This window comes from Canis lupus, chromosome 6, assembly GCF_003254725.2.
Source record: "Canis lupus dingo isolate Sandy chromosome 6, ASM325472v2, whole genome shotgun sequence".
NCBI classification, from domain to species: Eukaryota; Metazoa; Chordata; class Mammalia; order Carnivora; family Canidae; genus Canis; species Canis lupus.
Window position 1 is genome coordinate 1,710,016 of NC_064248.1, and position 16,769 is coordinate 1,726,784.

The 16,769-nt window shown below is 38.1% G+C and overlaps 1 protein-coding gene across 11 annotated transcripts in view; it reads left to right on the forward strand.

Moving 5' to 3' along the window:
* The window catches only part of CALN1 (calneuron 1), a 522,356-nt gene that overhangs the window by 399,505 nt on the left and 106,082 nt on the right, over positions 1–16,769 (forward strand). For 2 of the 11 annotated variants that reach the window (XM_035718175.2, XM_035718178.2), the window contains exon 6: positions 16,502–16,575. The exons of the other annotated variants lie outside the window; for them this stretch is intronic. In XM_035718175.2, coding sequence (XP_035574068.1) covers positions 16,502–16,575 — 74 coding nt within the window. The remainder of the gene's footprint in view (positions 1–16,501; positions 16,576–16,769) is intronic. 11 annotated transcript variants of the gene reach the window in all.

Sequence of the window (16,769 nt, forward strand, 5' to 3'; positions counted from 1 at the left end):
CTTCCATTTATTCAACCCCTTCAGTGTATTTTTATCAGCCAATATAGACTAGTCAAGAAAATTATTTCTATGTACTGTGTATTTTGTACCTGTATACACTTCTAATATTAAAATAACTGATATTTTGAAAAAAACAAATGAAGAGGAAACATCCTATTAAAACCTAAGCGGCACCAAAATAAATAATCAAACACATCCATTTTGGATAAAACTTCTTTCATGAAGAACTGTACAAGCTAAATAAAGAGGAAAAAAAATCAGATGTTTGAAGACATTGGAAAGTAACCAAGGAAACTGAAGCTTTGAGGGTCCAGAAACTCAGAAAAGGAGGGTGGGGCACTGTCATTTGCCATAGCATTTTACCTCTAGGGAATTTTCTATAACACTTTAAAGGTAGAATGGAAAGCAATGGCTTTGAGCTTGTGGTGTTCCCACAGGAATAAGGATACAAAGTTGGAAATGAGGGACTGCATGATATTTGCTGTCAGGGTATTTGCCAACTTGTAAGTTGCAAATATTCAAGCTTAAGAATCTTCCTTTCTAAGTTCTAAGGGGATAAATGTTAATCAGAGATTTTGTCAGTCTCATAGTTCTGGAGAGAGAAAAAATAGGAGTTCAGGGTCTGCAAAGAAGAAGCAGCCCTGGTGAGCATCCCAGGCCTCCAAATAGACCCTTAAAGGGATCTGACCTAGAAGTAAGGAAAAACTGGAGAAAAGCACGAAACTCATCTTAAGGAGCTTAAGACATTAGTCTGTGCTCTGTATACTGACAGAATGAAATTGAATCCTCCATGAATCAAGAATTTCTAGACACCGGATGCCTGGGTGGCTCAGTGGTTGAGCATCGGCCTTCGGCTCAGGGCGTGATCCCGGGGTCCTGGAATTGAGTCCCACATTGGGCTGCCTGCATGGAGCCTGCTTCTCCCTCTGCCTGTGTCTCTGCCTCTCTCTGTGTCTCTGATGAATAAATAAATAAAATCTAAAAAAAAAGAATAACCAGACATGCCAAGAGATGGGGCCATATGACCCAAATCAGTAGAAAATATAAATGATGGAAACAGACCCAAAAGTCAACTATATCTGAGTTATCAAACACGGCTTCAAGAAAACTATGATTAATTTATTCAAGGAAATAGACAAAAATATACAAAAACTTACCAGAGGTCTAGAATCATTGTTTTTGTTTGTTTTTAAAGAAATGTCCAAATTAAATTCTGGAAATGAGAAACATATTCACTGAAATTAATAACTCACTAGATTTAATAGCAAACCAGACACAGCAGACCATAGATTAAATGAACTGGAAGACAAACGAGAGAAAATATCCAGATTAAAGCAAAAGAAAAATGATAATACATATAGAAAGATGTAATTAAAAAGTCCATAACTTATGTGTAATTGAAGTATCCAAAGGAGAATTGAGAAAGGACTGGACAGAAGCAATATCTGAAGAACTATCAACTGAAGATTTTCTGAAAATGATGAAAAGAATATCAAGCCACTTGTGAATTTTACAGCTTAGGAACTGGCCAATGCCTTAAGGTAAAATTCATGTACTCCTTTTTTCTTAGAAGCTCTATGATACTTGATCAAGATAAATTCAAAAACTATCACAAACGTTACAGTAAAACTCATGAAAAATAAAGACACAACATCTTAAAAGCAGAGAAAAAGACATTCTCTCCTAAGAAGTGACACCACTGACAGACGACTTTACCATAGAAATGATAAAAGTCAGAAAATAATAAATGGAATCCATAAAATGCTAAAAGAAAAAACCACTATTGTAAAAATCTACACCCATAAAAAATATCCTTCAGAAATGAAATTGAAATAAAGACATTTACAGACACACAAAAATGGGGAGAATGTGTTTGCCAACAGATCTGAACTAAACAGAACTGCTAGGGAGAATTCTTCAGGCAGAAGGATCCCAGATGGAAATGTGAGGATTCAAGAAAGAATGAAAAGGACTAGAAAAGATAAAAATGTGGTAGATATTTGGGTAACACTAATGAACATTGAGTGTTTTGAACTACTGATCAAATAATATATGTGGAGTTATAAATATGTATAATTAAAAGCATGATAACAATAGTACAAAAAGGAAAGGAAGTAGATTGGATTATAGTGTTTTAGGGTCCTTACATTTTCTCAAAAGTGCTGAGTATGTTAATTCAAGGTCACACTTTATAGCTCAAGGATGCAATTAACACACTATATTTAAGCCCAAATATATCAGTAATGACATTAGCTTTCAATGGACTGAATATTCTAATAAAAGGCAGATTTTTCAAACTGAAAAATCCAAGAGCATGTAGCTTACATGAGAACACACTGAATATAAAGATACAGAAACATTGTAAATGTAAAGGCAAAAAATCTGTACCCAGCAAACATAAGCTAAAACAAAAGCGGCATGGTTATATCAATATCAGAGTGGACTTTAAGACAAGAAGCATTACTAGAGATAAAAAGGTCAGTTCAGCAGGAATATGTGGCAATCCTAAATTTCTGTGCACCTAATAGCATTGTTTCAAAATTTATAAAATAAAAACAGGCTCAACTAAAAGGAGAAACAGACAAATCCACAGTGATATTTCTCAACCTCCATATACTTTTTTTAATAACTGCTAGAACAAGCAGACAGTTAATCGGTGAGGACGTAGGAGTTTTGAGCATCATGAATAACAAATATGTCTTAATTGATAATGAAAAACATCCATCCAACAACCGCACATCATATACTGCTTTCAAGTGCATATGGAACATTCACCAATATAGACCATGTAGGGGAGCTTAAAACAAATCTCAACAATTTTCAAAAGTGAAATAGTGACATATGTCTTTGATCACTGGAATTAAGCTAGAAAACAATAGCTGAAAGAGCAATTAAATATCTTCAATACACTCCAAAATAAGTTAAAAAGAAACCACAATAGAATGATTATGTGGAATCCATATATTTAAAAAGCATTTGTATTTCTTGTTCTGTGAACTGTGAGTTTCTCTCTTTCTATTGGTCTTTGGTCTTCTGGATTTGTAGGAACTTTTAATATAATAAATAAGTTAGTGGGGTTTTTTAAAGATTTTTTTGTTGTTAGGGCACCTGGATGGCTCAGTAGTTGAGCATCTGCCTTTGGCTCAGGTAGTGATCCCAGGGTCCTGGGATCAAGACCCCACATCGGGCTCCCTGAATGGAGCCTGCTTCTCCTTCTGCCTGTGTCTCTGCCTCTCTCTATGTCTCTCCTGAATAAATAAATAAAATCTTTAAAAAACCCCAAAAGCTTTTTGAAACAAAGTGTTTTTTTTTTTTTTAAAAAGATTTGTTTATTCATTAGAGAGAGAGAAAGAGAGCACAAGCAGGGGGAAAAACAGAAGGAGTGGGAGAAGCAGACTCCCTACTGAGAAGGGAGCCCGATGTGGGGCTCAATCCCAGGACCCTGAGGTCATGACCTGCGCTGAAGGCAGCTATCAGTCATCTGAGTGACCCTGGTGCCCCAAATTAGTGGTTTTTATGTAATTTAAGTCACAATTTCCTTTGGTATGCCTTTTGTCTTTTTAAGTACACAGTGAAAGTTCCTATTAAAAATTCTTATGTAATCAAATTTGTAAATTTCTTTCATGACTTTGGGATTTTATATCATAGTTAGGAAATCTATCCCCACTCTATGTTTTTCTAGTACTTTTATGTATATTTTTATATTTAAATATGCATCCATTTGGAATTGATGCTAGCATATGCTATGAGATGGGATTCAATATTTTTTCTCTAGATAACCCTTGTATCCCATTACCATTCATCTATTAATGGTCATAAAAATAGTTTCCAGGATTTTGCTATTACAAACCCTTTGAAACAGCCTTGTAGTTTTGACAATTATGTATGTACAGACATAACTGGGAGATATATTTGTTGGGGTGGATTTGCTGGGTGAAAGGATTTAAAACATTTAAATCCAGTGTTTATCATTTAAATGACAGCATTTAAATCCAGTGTTGCCCTTATGAAGTATGATGCAGTGGGAGACTGCAGTTATGGAGTGAATAAGTCACAAGAATAAAAGACACTGAGTAAGGAGTAAGAGCCAATGATATTGTCATAGTGATGTATCAGGACAGATGGGAGCTACACTAGTGGTGAACATAGCACAGTGTATATGTAAACTTGTTGGATCTCTAGGTTGTACACCTGAAACTAGAGTAACATTGTGTGTCAGCTATACTCAGAAAAGAAAGAAGAAGTAGTAATAACAGCAGCAGCAGCAGTAGTAGTAGTAGTAGTAGTAGTAGTAGTAGTAGTAGTGGTAGTAGCAGTAGTAGTAGTAGTAATAGCAGTGTAATGCCAGTGCCATCCTTGCTCCAGGATAGGTTCAGGAGGCAAGCCAACCTTAGCAGCTGGATTTCCACCTTTGCAGCAATCGGAATCCCACCCTTAGATCTCAGTGTATTGTTTTCTAGAGTATGTAGCACACAGAGTGAGATCCTGGACTGTGGATCCAGACAACTGGATGTCAACCCCCATCCCAGCTCCATCACTTCTAAGAGATGTGACTTGGCAAGTTCCTTCCTGCTCCTGCCTATTTTCCTTATGTATAAGACGGGAAGTCATGACTGTCATATAATTACCATTTGTAAACCTGTGGTCATTACTATATTGCCAGCACCTTGTACCACATCTGGCCCACTGCAAACACAGAATAAATATCTAGTATCACAAAAGATATTACCTAATTTTATTAATCCCTGACATGATGCACCCTTGTCTGTCATTTGTGTTAGCAAGGAGCTTAACATTTATACCTTCCTTTACTCAGTCCTCTTCTTTTATTAGAACTTCGCTAGGCCACCTGGGTGGCTCAGGCACTTGTCTGACTCTTGATTTCAGCTCAGGTCATGATCTCTCAGGGTCATGAGATCAAGCCCCATGTCAGGCTCCATGCTCAGTGAAGTTTTGCTTGAGATTCTCTCCGTCTCCCTCTGCCCCTCCCTCACTCATCCTTTTTCTCTCTCTTTCTCTCTCATATAAACAAAGCAATCTTTAAAAAAAAAAGAATTTTACAGAAAATTTTTTTCTTTCTTTTGTATTTTTTATTTCCTTCCAGCCTTCCACATTAGGTTTAATCCTTCAATTATTCGTTCATCCCAAAAGCATGGATCAACTGCAAAATTTGGCTCTCTCTTGCTCCTGTATGCCTTGTGCCTTCCTGATGGGATACCACCAGGCCTCCCTCAATTCTTGATGGATCTGTGTGCCAGCTCATCCTGAGATGTTCCTCTTCCTCACATTCTCCTCTGTCCACCTTTCCTAGACACACACACACACACACACACACACACACACACACACACACGATGACTGTCATACCCCCCAACAGGAAGCTCTTGGAAGCATAAATAAATGAGATCTTGCCCTGATTTCTGCCCTTTCTGTCTCTGACCTCATTGCATTCATTTACCAAGTATTTATTGAGCACCTTCGTGGCTCTAGACGCTAGGGATATAGCACTGAACAAGCAACAACTATTCCAGTCCTTATTATGCTGTGTCTTTCTCAGCAGCATAGAAACAACTACTTATCTCTTTCTCTGGAAATTGTGGACATAGAATGAAGTTCCAGTATTCCTGGTGGAGGGTAAGGAGGAAGCCTGTTTGGCTTGCAGCACCAGGAGAAAATGCCACCCTGACCCCTGTGATACTCTCTGATGTTATTTCTTGGGAACGTTACCCACTTTCTGTCTGCTTAACTATTTCTTATTGTGCAACGCAGATGTTGCCTAAGATATCAAACCTCCTCTGACTACATAAGTCTATGTTGAATAAATACAAACCTGGATAAAACAAGTGTTATTCTGAGAAAGGACAACCAGATTGATGGAAGTATAGGCTCTGTCTCACTTGAGTAGAGGTTAATGGGACCTGGATTTTTTTTTTTTTTTTTCCTGAAGAAGAGCAGATAGGAAGACATGGGTACAGCCTTCAAATATTTAAAGAGCTGTCTAGTAGATTTGGGGATTGGGGAACAAAATTGGGAGATGCTGTCAAGTGGATGACAGGAGCAGAATACCTTGGGAACAAGAGCAGCTTGGCAAACCAGACCCGGACATCCACGCTGAGTCTTTGTCACAGCCCATATCTGACGTGGAAAGTCCACTGCTCTGAAGTCAAAAATCCATGTTGACCCTCCTACTAGAACTTCCTGAAGACCCAGAGGACTCAAAAGTAGTATCCCTGGCCCTTCTGGCTTGGCGTTCAGTGCCAGGGGAGTGAAGCAAAGCTCTGTGCACATCTATTTTTAAGCAGTCAGATTTATGCAGCCGTGCTAAGAGGCCCTGGATACTGTTTATTGTTAGATTAAAACTGTGGTTTTTGGAAGCCTTTTTCTAACTCAGCAGGCTATGCCATTAGAGGCCTGGCATGGTTTCTGGTCATGCAGAGAAGAACTTCCAGGGTATTATTTTAAGAACATCCCAGTCCTCTGCCCAACTTCACCCAGCACACCTGGGAGTCTCTACTACGCTGACAAGTCAACACTCCCCACTTGCCTGCATTGTCAAAATTAGGTTATAGGAACATGTTCTGTGAAGAGCAGAAGCAATAGCAGGTACATGTAACTTTGTAGTCTGCATTTTGTGGCTGAGTGCCCCCAAATGTTCATTATCACTGGGCATATGGCTAGGTTCACTTCACTCACAGCTAAAGGAGTAAGAAGGAAAAAGCAGTGGCCTTGTGCTGTGATGGGAGGGGTATGTCTTCATTCATTCCTCGACAGCTGCTGATTCATTCTCCAGACAGCCTTGCTCCTGGCAGACAGGCCTCCCCATTCCTCACTAGGGACATGACTACCTTGTCTCTCTTTCACTCTTATGAGTCATTTCTATTCTGTACCCCACTCTCTTTTCTTCATTACAGTCCTCTCCCATCTAGGAATAGCTGAAACGATTCCTTTGCCAGGTAGATGCAAATCTAGCCCACTAGCAGCTCCCTGCTGGGTTGTTCTCCAGAAGATTCCCCACCATTCCCTTGTCTGGGAAGCCTTTGCCCCTACAGACCAAGAGACAACAACATCCACACTGGGGACCCCAGCTTCATGTATCCGATGAGTACTGACAACCCTCCCCAGGGTATCCATCTATTCTGGTCAACAGAATCTTCTCAGATATAAGATGCAAACACAGTTCTCACTGAATATATTCTTTCTTTTGAGGGAGATGTCATGAGAACCATTAGAGATAGAGGTTGCAAACTGTTGACCCACCAGCCAGATCTATCCTATAGCCCTATTGTGTCTGGCAAATACAAGTTAAAGATTTTGGAATTGGTTGACAACATTTTAAAAGGGGGTCATTCTACATAAAACCTCAGATGAGCTGTTCTGAAAAGGGCAGGCTTGTGTTTCCCCCTGGTAACCCTGGTGAAGCTGAACATAGCTGCTACCTTTGAACAAGGCACACATTTCCTCTGTCCTGTCAGCCCAACCGCTCTTCGCCCGCCCCATTTCACCACGTACGTGACCTGCCTGGCCCTGGGGTTGACACTCTTTGATTCCTCCAAGGCCAGTAACTGTCAATACTGTTGTGAGCCTAGCACTGTGACATAGCATATTTTACTTTAAAAAGCCTCTTTCATAAAGGAGCTTACATTCTCACTGGGAAATAAGGTAACATATTTAGCTAGAGGAATAAATTAGAGAACATTAAAAACTCAAAAATGCCTATGCAACCAAGTTGTGCATTAATTTAAGACTTTTTTCAGTTTTATTGAGATACAATTGGGCTACAACACTATCAGTTTAAAGTGTAAGCTTAATGATTTGACTTACATATATTGTGAAATGATGACCACAATAAGCTTTGTTATCATTCATCATCTCATATAGATACCAAAAAAAGAAACATTTTTTCCTTGTGATAACAGTTTTTAGTGTTTACTATCTTAACAACTTTTAAGTACACTAACAGCAGTGTCAACTGTAGCCATCATGTTGTACATTAAAATCCCTAATACTTATTCCTCTTGTAACTGGAACTTTGTAACCTTTTGACCACATTCCTCCAAAACCCACTCTCCCTATCCCCTATTTCTGGTAACCACAAATCTGCTCTCTGTTTTTATGAGGTTGGTTTTGTCTTATTTTGTTTTGTTTGATTCCACATGCAAGTAAGAAATCTCACTTAAGATCATACAATATTTGGGGCGCCTGAGTGGCTCAGTCAGTTGAGTGTCCGTCTCTTGATTTCGGATCAGGTCATGATCTTGGAGGTGTGATCGAGCCCCATGGTCACGCTCTGCACTCAGTGTGGAATCTGTTTGAGGTTTTCTCTCTCTTTCTTCCCCTGCCTCTCCCCCCAGTCACGTGCTTTAGAAATAAATAAATATAAATAAATAAATAAATACATACATACATACACACATACATACATAAAATCTTTTTTAAAAATTTGAAGACAGAAATCATCAATATTTGCCTTTCTCTGACTTATTTCACTTAGTGTAATGCCCTCAAGATCAATCAGTATTGTCACAATGGCAGGATTTCCTTCTCTTTTTTAATGGTTGAGTGATTTTGCATTGCTTAGATATAGAACTTCTCTATTCATTCATCCTCTGATGGACATAGATTCCATGTCTTGGCTATTGTAAATAATGGTGCTGTGAACATGGCAATGCAGATATCTCTTCAACATACTGTTTTTATTTGGGGAGAAATATATTCCCAGAAGTGGAATTACTGAATCAAATAGTAGGAGCACAGCCTGGGTGGCTCAGCGGTTTAGAGCCACCTTCGGCCCAGGGTGTGGTCCTGGAGACCCAGGATCGAGTCCCATGTGGGGCTCCCTGCATGGAGCCTGCTTCTCCCTCTGCTTGTGTCTCTGCCTCTCCCTCTCTCTCTCTCTCTCTCTCTCTCTCTGTCTATCATAAATAAATAAATAAATAAATCTTAAAAAAAAAGTTCAGCTTCCAAGAACCACTTCCTCTATCACACTATAGACGTAGGCCTCCAAAGAACCTACTGCCTTAGGCATGACAGGGAAGCTGGTGATTCAAGAAACCATTTGCTGAATCAAGCGACCACAACCTTTAGCCCCAGAAGCCTAATCCACCAGGTGCATAATTCACACCAGCAGTTTGCATGCCTCATGCCCTTATCCTCTTCCCATGCATCTGTCTCATTTCTAAATCAACAGATTATGTAAGTACATTAGGTTAGTAGACCTCTGGCTGCAAGACAAGCTGGAAAATAAGTTTTAGCTCTCCAAGCACTATAATCTGTAATACGGGAGGACATAACAGAAGAGCATTGGCAAGGCTTCTGATTAATCTGGTCTATACCACCTGCCACTGCAAACCTCCCCTCATCACCCTCCTCAAGGAGGATACCTGTCTAGCCATCCACAATTACAGCTGGGATTGCACTTCTTCCCTCAGGTATGTCAGGTCTAAAAAGGGGCTGAAACTTTTAACCTCTAACAAAGCCAGGAATTCTGGTCAATTCACCAAATCTAGCACACCACCTGTTTTTGTATGGCCCTAAGCTAATAATGATTTTCTTTTTTTTTTTTTTTTATAATGATTTTCACAGATAAACATGTGTCATTAATTTAATGATAGAGAATACTAAATTCGAAACCCAAGTAAGCAAGATGTTATCTCCTCTCAAAATAGAGTTTGATTTTTCTCATTCATAGGTCTGTGTTACCAAAAAATGTTCTCTATTATTATTACATTTCAAATTTATTTATTTATTTATTTATTTATTTATTTATTATTTATGAGAGACCGAGAGAGAGAGAGAGAGAGACATAGGCAGAGGGAGAAGCAGGCTTCCTGTGGGGAGCCCCTTCAGGATTTGATCCCAGATCCCAGGATCACTCCCTGAGCCAAAGGCAGTTGCTCAGCCACTGAGCCACCCAGACATCCCTATTGTTACATTTTTAATTTCGTTATTTTATTTTATTTTTGGTAATTTGTTTTCTCCCTTGCTAGTTAAGTACTTACATAATTTTCTTGATTTTTGCCTCTTTGCACACAAAGCTGAGAATATTTACTAACCTAGGAAGAATGCATGGTGTTATAGAAGCACCAGCAAGGGACATCTAAATTAGACTGAGAAGTCAAAGAAGTCTCTGGCTTAAACTATGTTCAGTCTGGAATGTAAGGAAGAACTTTAAAAACAGAGAAGAGGGGGATCCCTGGGTGGCTCAGCGGTTTAGCGCCTGCCTTTGGCCCAGGGCATGATCCTGGAGACCTGGGATCGAATCCCACATCGGGCTCCCGGTGCATGGAGCCTGCTTCTCCCTCTGCCTATGTCTCTGCCTCTCTCTCTCTCTCTCTCTCTCTCTCTCTCTCTGTGTGTGTGTGTGTGTGACTATCATAAATAAAAAAATAAAAAATAATAAAAAATAAAAACAGAGAAGAGAAGGGAAGGAGTTTAGGGGCATAAGAAGCAGCACATGAGAAGCACAGAAGCGTATGGAGCTGAGACAACAGGATATACACATGCCAAAGAATGCAGTTGGACTCCTTCATTATACCAAACACAGTGGTGACCTCAAAAGGGATCATAGATCTAAATATAAGAGCTGAAAATATAAAATGCTTAGAAGAAATTCAAGGAGCTGAAGAGCAAATCTTCATAATCTTGAGTTAGGTAAAGCCTTCTTCAATGTGACATCAAAAGCACAGTGACAAAAGATAGATAATGGGACTTCATTAAAATTAAAAACTTCATTTAAGAAAATTTAAGAAGATGGCACTATCAAGAAAGTGAAAAGACAGCCCTCACAATGAAATAAGTCATGGCTTATAAAGGACTTGTATCTAGAATATGTAAAGAACTCTTTCAACTCTATAGTAAAAAGACAAACAACTCAATGGAAAAATGGGGCAGGTATCTGAAAAGACAGTTTTCCAAAAAAAGATGTATAAAAGGCCATTGATCACATGAAAAAATGCTTAACATCATGTCATTAGGGAAATGCATGTCAAAATCACAACGAGACTGCTTCATGCTCACTAGGATGGCTGTGATAACAATTTTAAACAAATAGATAATAATGAGTGCTGGCAAGGACTGGGAGAAATTGGAACTCACAGACATTGCCGCATGAATACAAATCATGCTGCCAGCTTGGAGAACAGTCTGGCAGTTCTCCAAACAGGTAAACATAGTTTGACTATATTACCCAGCAATTCCACTCCTAAGTAATATCCAACAGGAATAAAAACACACATCCACACAAAAACATTTTAAGAGTGGCCATAGCACCATTATTCATAACAGCCAAAAATTAGAAGCAATCCAAATATACACCAATGGATAAATGGATAAACAATATAGAATGTAGTATATCCATACAACAGATATTATTGAGCAATAAAGAGAAATGAAATCCCAATCCATGCTACAATATGAATGAAACTTGACAAGTGAAAGAAGCCAGACAGAAAAAGATTACATATTGCATGATCCCTTTAATGTGAAACATCAAAAATAGATCCATAGAATCAGAAAGAAGACCAGTGGTTGCCTAAGGCAGGGAGGGTGCAGATGGGATTGAGAGGTGATGGCTAAAAGGAGGAGTGTGTCGTCTTGTGGTGGTGAATATATTCTAAAGTTATAAAATTAATATGATTGTACAACCTTGTGAATACACTGAAATCCTTGAGTTGTATATTTTAAATTATGTGAGTTGCGTGGCATGTGAATTACATCTCAATAAATCTATTTCAAAGAATAAAATGAGTTCATAGGAGATTTCTGATGGGGGGGGGAGGGGGAAATAACATGATGTAGCAGTAAAACAGCCAGAATAGAGACATAGATAGTGTCCAGATAACACAGGGCACTGTAGGCTCATCAATGTGATTTCAGTTTTATTTTTGCACAGTAAGCAAGGCAGTGACCTGATTATATTTGAGTCTTGGGTTACTCTGGCAACAGGATGGAGGATGCATTACAGGTGGAGTGAGTGGAGGTAAAGAGAAGAGGGAGGATACTATAGCCATCTCATCTGGGAGTGATCATGCCAGAGGGAATATAGAACCAAGGGACTAGAAGTTTCGATGTTACCAAAAGGACAATATATTGGGAGTAGCACGGAAGAGCTGTAGGATGTTAGAAAATGGAGTCCAAGAACTATTTTAATTAACAATTTCAGAGGTGGAGAAGTAATAGGTAATAACATAGTTCCGTGTGGAGTTATAGGTTTGAATTTCTAAATTGTATTCAGTGGCAGAAAGATTAATCACAATATAATAAGCCAGTTCTAAAATCTTCAATAATTGTTATGCAAAAGGAGCGTATCAGATCGTTTTTTTTAAATAGATCAGTTATATGCTACTTAAGTGATACATCTAAAATCTAAAATATATGAACATAGAAAAACAGAATAAAGGGTTAGAAAAAATAACATTCAAAGACTAACCAAAAGAAACCTGAGGTGACTGTATTAATAAAAAAATAGATAAATTAGACTTTAAGAGAAAGAAAAACATTATTGGGACAAAAAGAAACATTATTTAATAATAAAATATTTAACCAGCAAGATAGAATTTTTAAAAATTCTCCGCACATATTATCATAGCTTCAAAATATATAAAGCAAAATATTGATAAGATATGAGCAGGAATTGGCCAATTATAGGAGGACATTTTAGCACACTTCTCTAAATTATTAATAGTTTACAAAAATTAGTAAAGATACAAGGATTTACCTAAGACCTAAGAGGCAGATTAAAGGGAGAGAATGAAATATTTTGCATTATAAAGTTGAAATTCCTCCTCTACCTAGGATGTGAGAAATAGGAAAGAGTTTTGCTCCCACTGAAAAATATGGGAAAGCTACAATTTTTCTTGAACCCCTCAGAGAGCTGAAGCCCCAGAGCAACCACGTATTCTGAAATGTATGGAAAGACTGGCCCCTCCAAAGACAGATGGGACACAAGCACTGAGTCACCACTGGGAGGTCACAGAGGAAGAAAGGTCTGGTACCATATTAGTGAGAAAGAAGAATTCAAAAAAAATTTCTAACAAATTTCTACGTTCTGAGTGTGGGCTAACATGAGAACATATGCTTGCACGCACTCCCAGGCCCTTCTCCATGGACCTCCACTGTGCTCACTCCAAAGTAGAAATGCTCAAAAGAATTCCACTGTTTATCACAGAACACATATTAGAGGGTGCTTTCAGGGCTGAGAGACAGTAGATGGATTATTGGCCCAAACCCCACGTAGGAAAAATGCACACAGAATAACACCCATACACACACATCCACCTAAATACATCACCTAAATATAAGAATCACACTACAGAATGGAAGAAGATATTTGCAAATGACATACTTGATAAAGGGCTAGGATCCAAAATGTATAAAGAACTTATAGAACTCAACACTGAAGAAACCCACAATATAATATCACAAACAATCCAAATAAAAAAGTGAGTGGAAGACATGAACAGACATTTCTCCAAGGCAGACATACAGATGGCCAACAGACACATGAAAAGATGTTCAACATCACTCGTCATCAGGGAAATACAGGTGAAAACCACAATGAAATATCACCTCACACCTGTCAGAATGGCTAAAATAAAAAATACGAGAAACAACAGTGTTGGCAAAGATGTAGAGAAAAAGGAACCCTCATGCACTGTTGGTGGAAATGCAAACTAGTACAGTCACTGTGGAAAATGGTATGGAGATTCCTCAAAAAATTAAAAACAGAATTACCATGTGATCCAGTAATTCTACTAAATGGGGATTTACCTAAGGAATATAAAAGCACTAATTCAAAAAAACATATGCACCCCAATGGTTATTGCAGTGTTATTTATAATAGCCAAGATATGGAAGCAGCCCAAGTGCCCATGATAGATGAATGGATAAAGTAGATGTAGTATAGATGGATACAATGGGATATCATTCAGCCATAAAAAAGAATGAAATCTTGCCATTTGCAACAACATGGATGGGTCTAGAAAGTATTATGCCTAATAAAATACGCCAGAGAAAGACAAATATCATATGATTTCACTCTTGTGGAATTTAAGAAACAAAAGAAAAAAAGGAGGGGGGGAGAGAGATGAACCAAAAAGCAGAGTCTTAACTAAAAAGAAAATAGATGGATACCAGAGGGGAGGCGGGTGGGAAGATAGGTGAACTAGGTGATGGGGGTTAAGAAGCGCACTTGTCATGAGCACTGAGATAGTATGGAAGTGCTGAATCACGATATTGTACACCTGAAATTAATATGCCACTGTAGGTTACCTACATTGGAATTAAAATTAAATAAATACTTAAAAGTAGTTTTAAAATGTATTAGAATCACAACAGGCCTCTTATCAGCAACTGTGTAGATCTAAAAAGAAAAAGTGACATCTTTCAATTGCTCATAGAAAAGAATGTGTCAACCTAGAATTCTGTCCCCTGTGAAAATAGTTTTTGAAATGAAGGGCAAAATTATGACTTTTTCAGACAAAACGGGCCTTGAGGATTGATTATCAGCAGACCTGTACTATAAAAAATGACAAAGGACAGTCTTAAAGCAGAACAAATAAGAGGGTGAGAGAAATACAGGTTTACATAAAGAAATGAAGATTTCCAGGAATAGTTGATGCAGGGCAATATAAATTTAATATTTAATCACTTTAAAAATTGACCTTTTAAGGCAAATATAGTTCTAAGGTATTGTGTTTGTAGCACATGTGAAGCTAAATGTATGATGGCAATAGAACAAAAGATATGCAAGAACAGTTGGGAGAATGCTGTCTTCAGGTTGTTATATGTAATGTATCATGGTATTATTTGAAGGTAAATATATCATAGCCAAATTGCTGAAAATCCAAGGAATCACAAAGGCAGACAGGGAAAAAGGAAACAGCATATAGAGAGAAACAAAATAAGGTAGAGCGATTTAAAAGCAAGGAATTAGAAACATAAACTTCACATATCATTTGAGGTAGTATGTAGTTGGTGTGACCATGAAGACCCCATAGATAAATTCATGAGTATTGGTCTTATTCTGGTTCTCCAGATGGATCATGGCTTCATGGGTGTTGGTGTACAGGTGTTTGGTCTACTATGCTCCATAGCTTTGCCAGAAACGTAAACACATTCTTTTGTATGTATTAAATATTCAAAGTTTTGAAGCCATTTAATGTCATGTCTTCCACCAAGAAAATGTAGTCTGTATCCAGAAAAGTAGGTTCTGAGGTGAGGAGTGAATTCTATCTGCTGAAAAAAAAAAAAAAAAAAAACCTCTGAATTCCCTGTCTTAGGCTGCAAGCTTCTGGTTACAGATTCATTAAAGGTAGTCCTAACATTGGTGACTTTTAAAAATCAAGTGTCCTTGGGGCTGTAAGTGACAGTGTCTTTGGTGATGCTCTAAAAAATTATGTGCGGCTTTCAATAATTTATCAGTTGTGTCTAACACCCAGTGCTCATCACATCATGTGATCCAAAATTAATGATGTACTATATGTTGGCCAATTGAATTTAAATTAAAAAAATAGGAAAAAATGTGTGCATCTCTGTCAGGCTCTCTCTGGGAGGGATGTGAACATCTGTATGAGCACTTTTTCACTGAATCTGAAAATTATATGAGAATATTATCCCTGAGCCAGGTCATTGCTCTAAATCTTCTTGGCATCCAGAAAAAAAAGCAATGAGCTAGCTCTTTTTTTAAAATTAGATAATCACACTGTCTGCCCCACAGAATCACAAGGAAGGCAGGCAAGTGTGGGCTGCAGATGAGACTGATTTAATGAAGGATTTGGAATAACGGAGTGAGTCTTCTCTCTGGTCCTTGCTTGAATGACACGCTGTTGAGGTTAATTGGATGAATCACATTAGCTTCCATCCTGTTTTAATCACAAGTGCATGGGGAGCCACCATTTCCCAAATAAAATGCATTCTTCCTTCTAGCCAGCTCTAATTTGAAGCCATTGATTAGGTTTGCAATTTTATAGGGCCTGGGAGAACCAAAGAGCCACATAAAACCAAGTATCAATGGAACACAGAAGTAATTGTTCTGAGGTTGGCTGTGGGCTTTTTTGGCCCTAGAGAACAGGTGTACCTAGAGAGCATCTTCTCTGCATAGTGTGACATGAAGCCCACTGTGAGACTACATGCTCATGTATCTGCAGGAAACAGCAGCCAGAGATTGGGCCAGAAGTCAAGTAAGGGCTCCCAACAGTTACCTGTTGCTTAGGCCTGGAATTCAAGTGGCAAAAGTTGTTAGTGTGTACTGTCAAAAAATATATATATATATTTATATAATATAATATATTTAAATATGTAATATTTATATATAATATTTAAATATATATATATTTGTTACAAGTGTTCTCCAACTTTAAACAAAGGCAATAGTCAAAATTGTAACTAATTAGTTGTTACCTTAGGTAAATCCTATGTGTCTTAGTTTTAGCTCTTTGAACTCATTCAGTCATACATTCATTCATCAGGTAATTCACACTAAGTTCTATGTACTATGTCACAGGACTATGCCAAGTTGCGCACATGTGAGCCGGGTGTTACATTGAAATACTTCACAGCCAGGGGAGCAGAGAGCAGGTAAATAATTAAAACAGAACCCTTGATACTCTATTATGACTCTTCTATTGCCTCATAGTACTTGCTCTATTTGCAGTCCCTTTCTTATCTGTTCACCTGTTTGGTGTCTGCTGTCCTATCAGACCATAAGCTCCATGAAGGCAGGACCCCTTCTATTTGACCATCAATTATGTCTGAAGTGCCATGGCCATAGC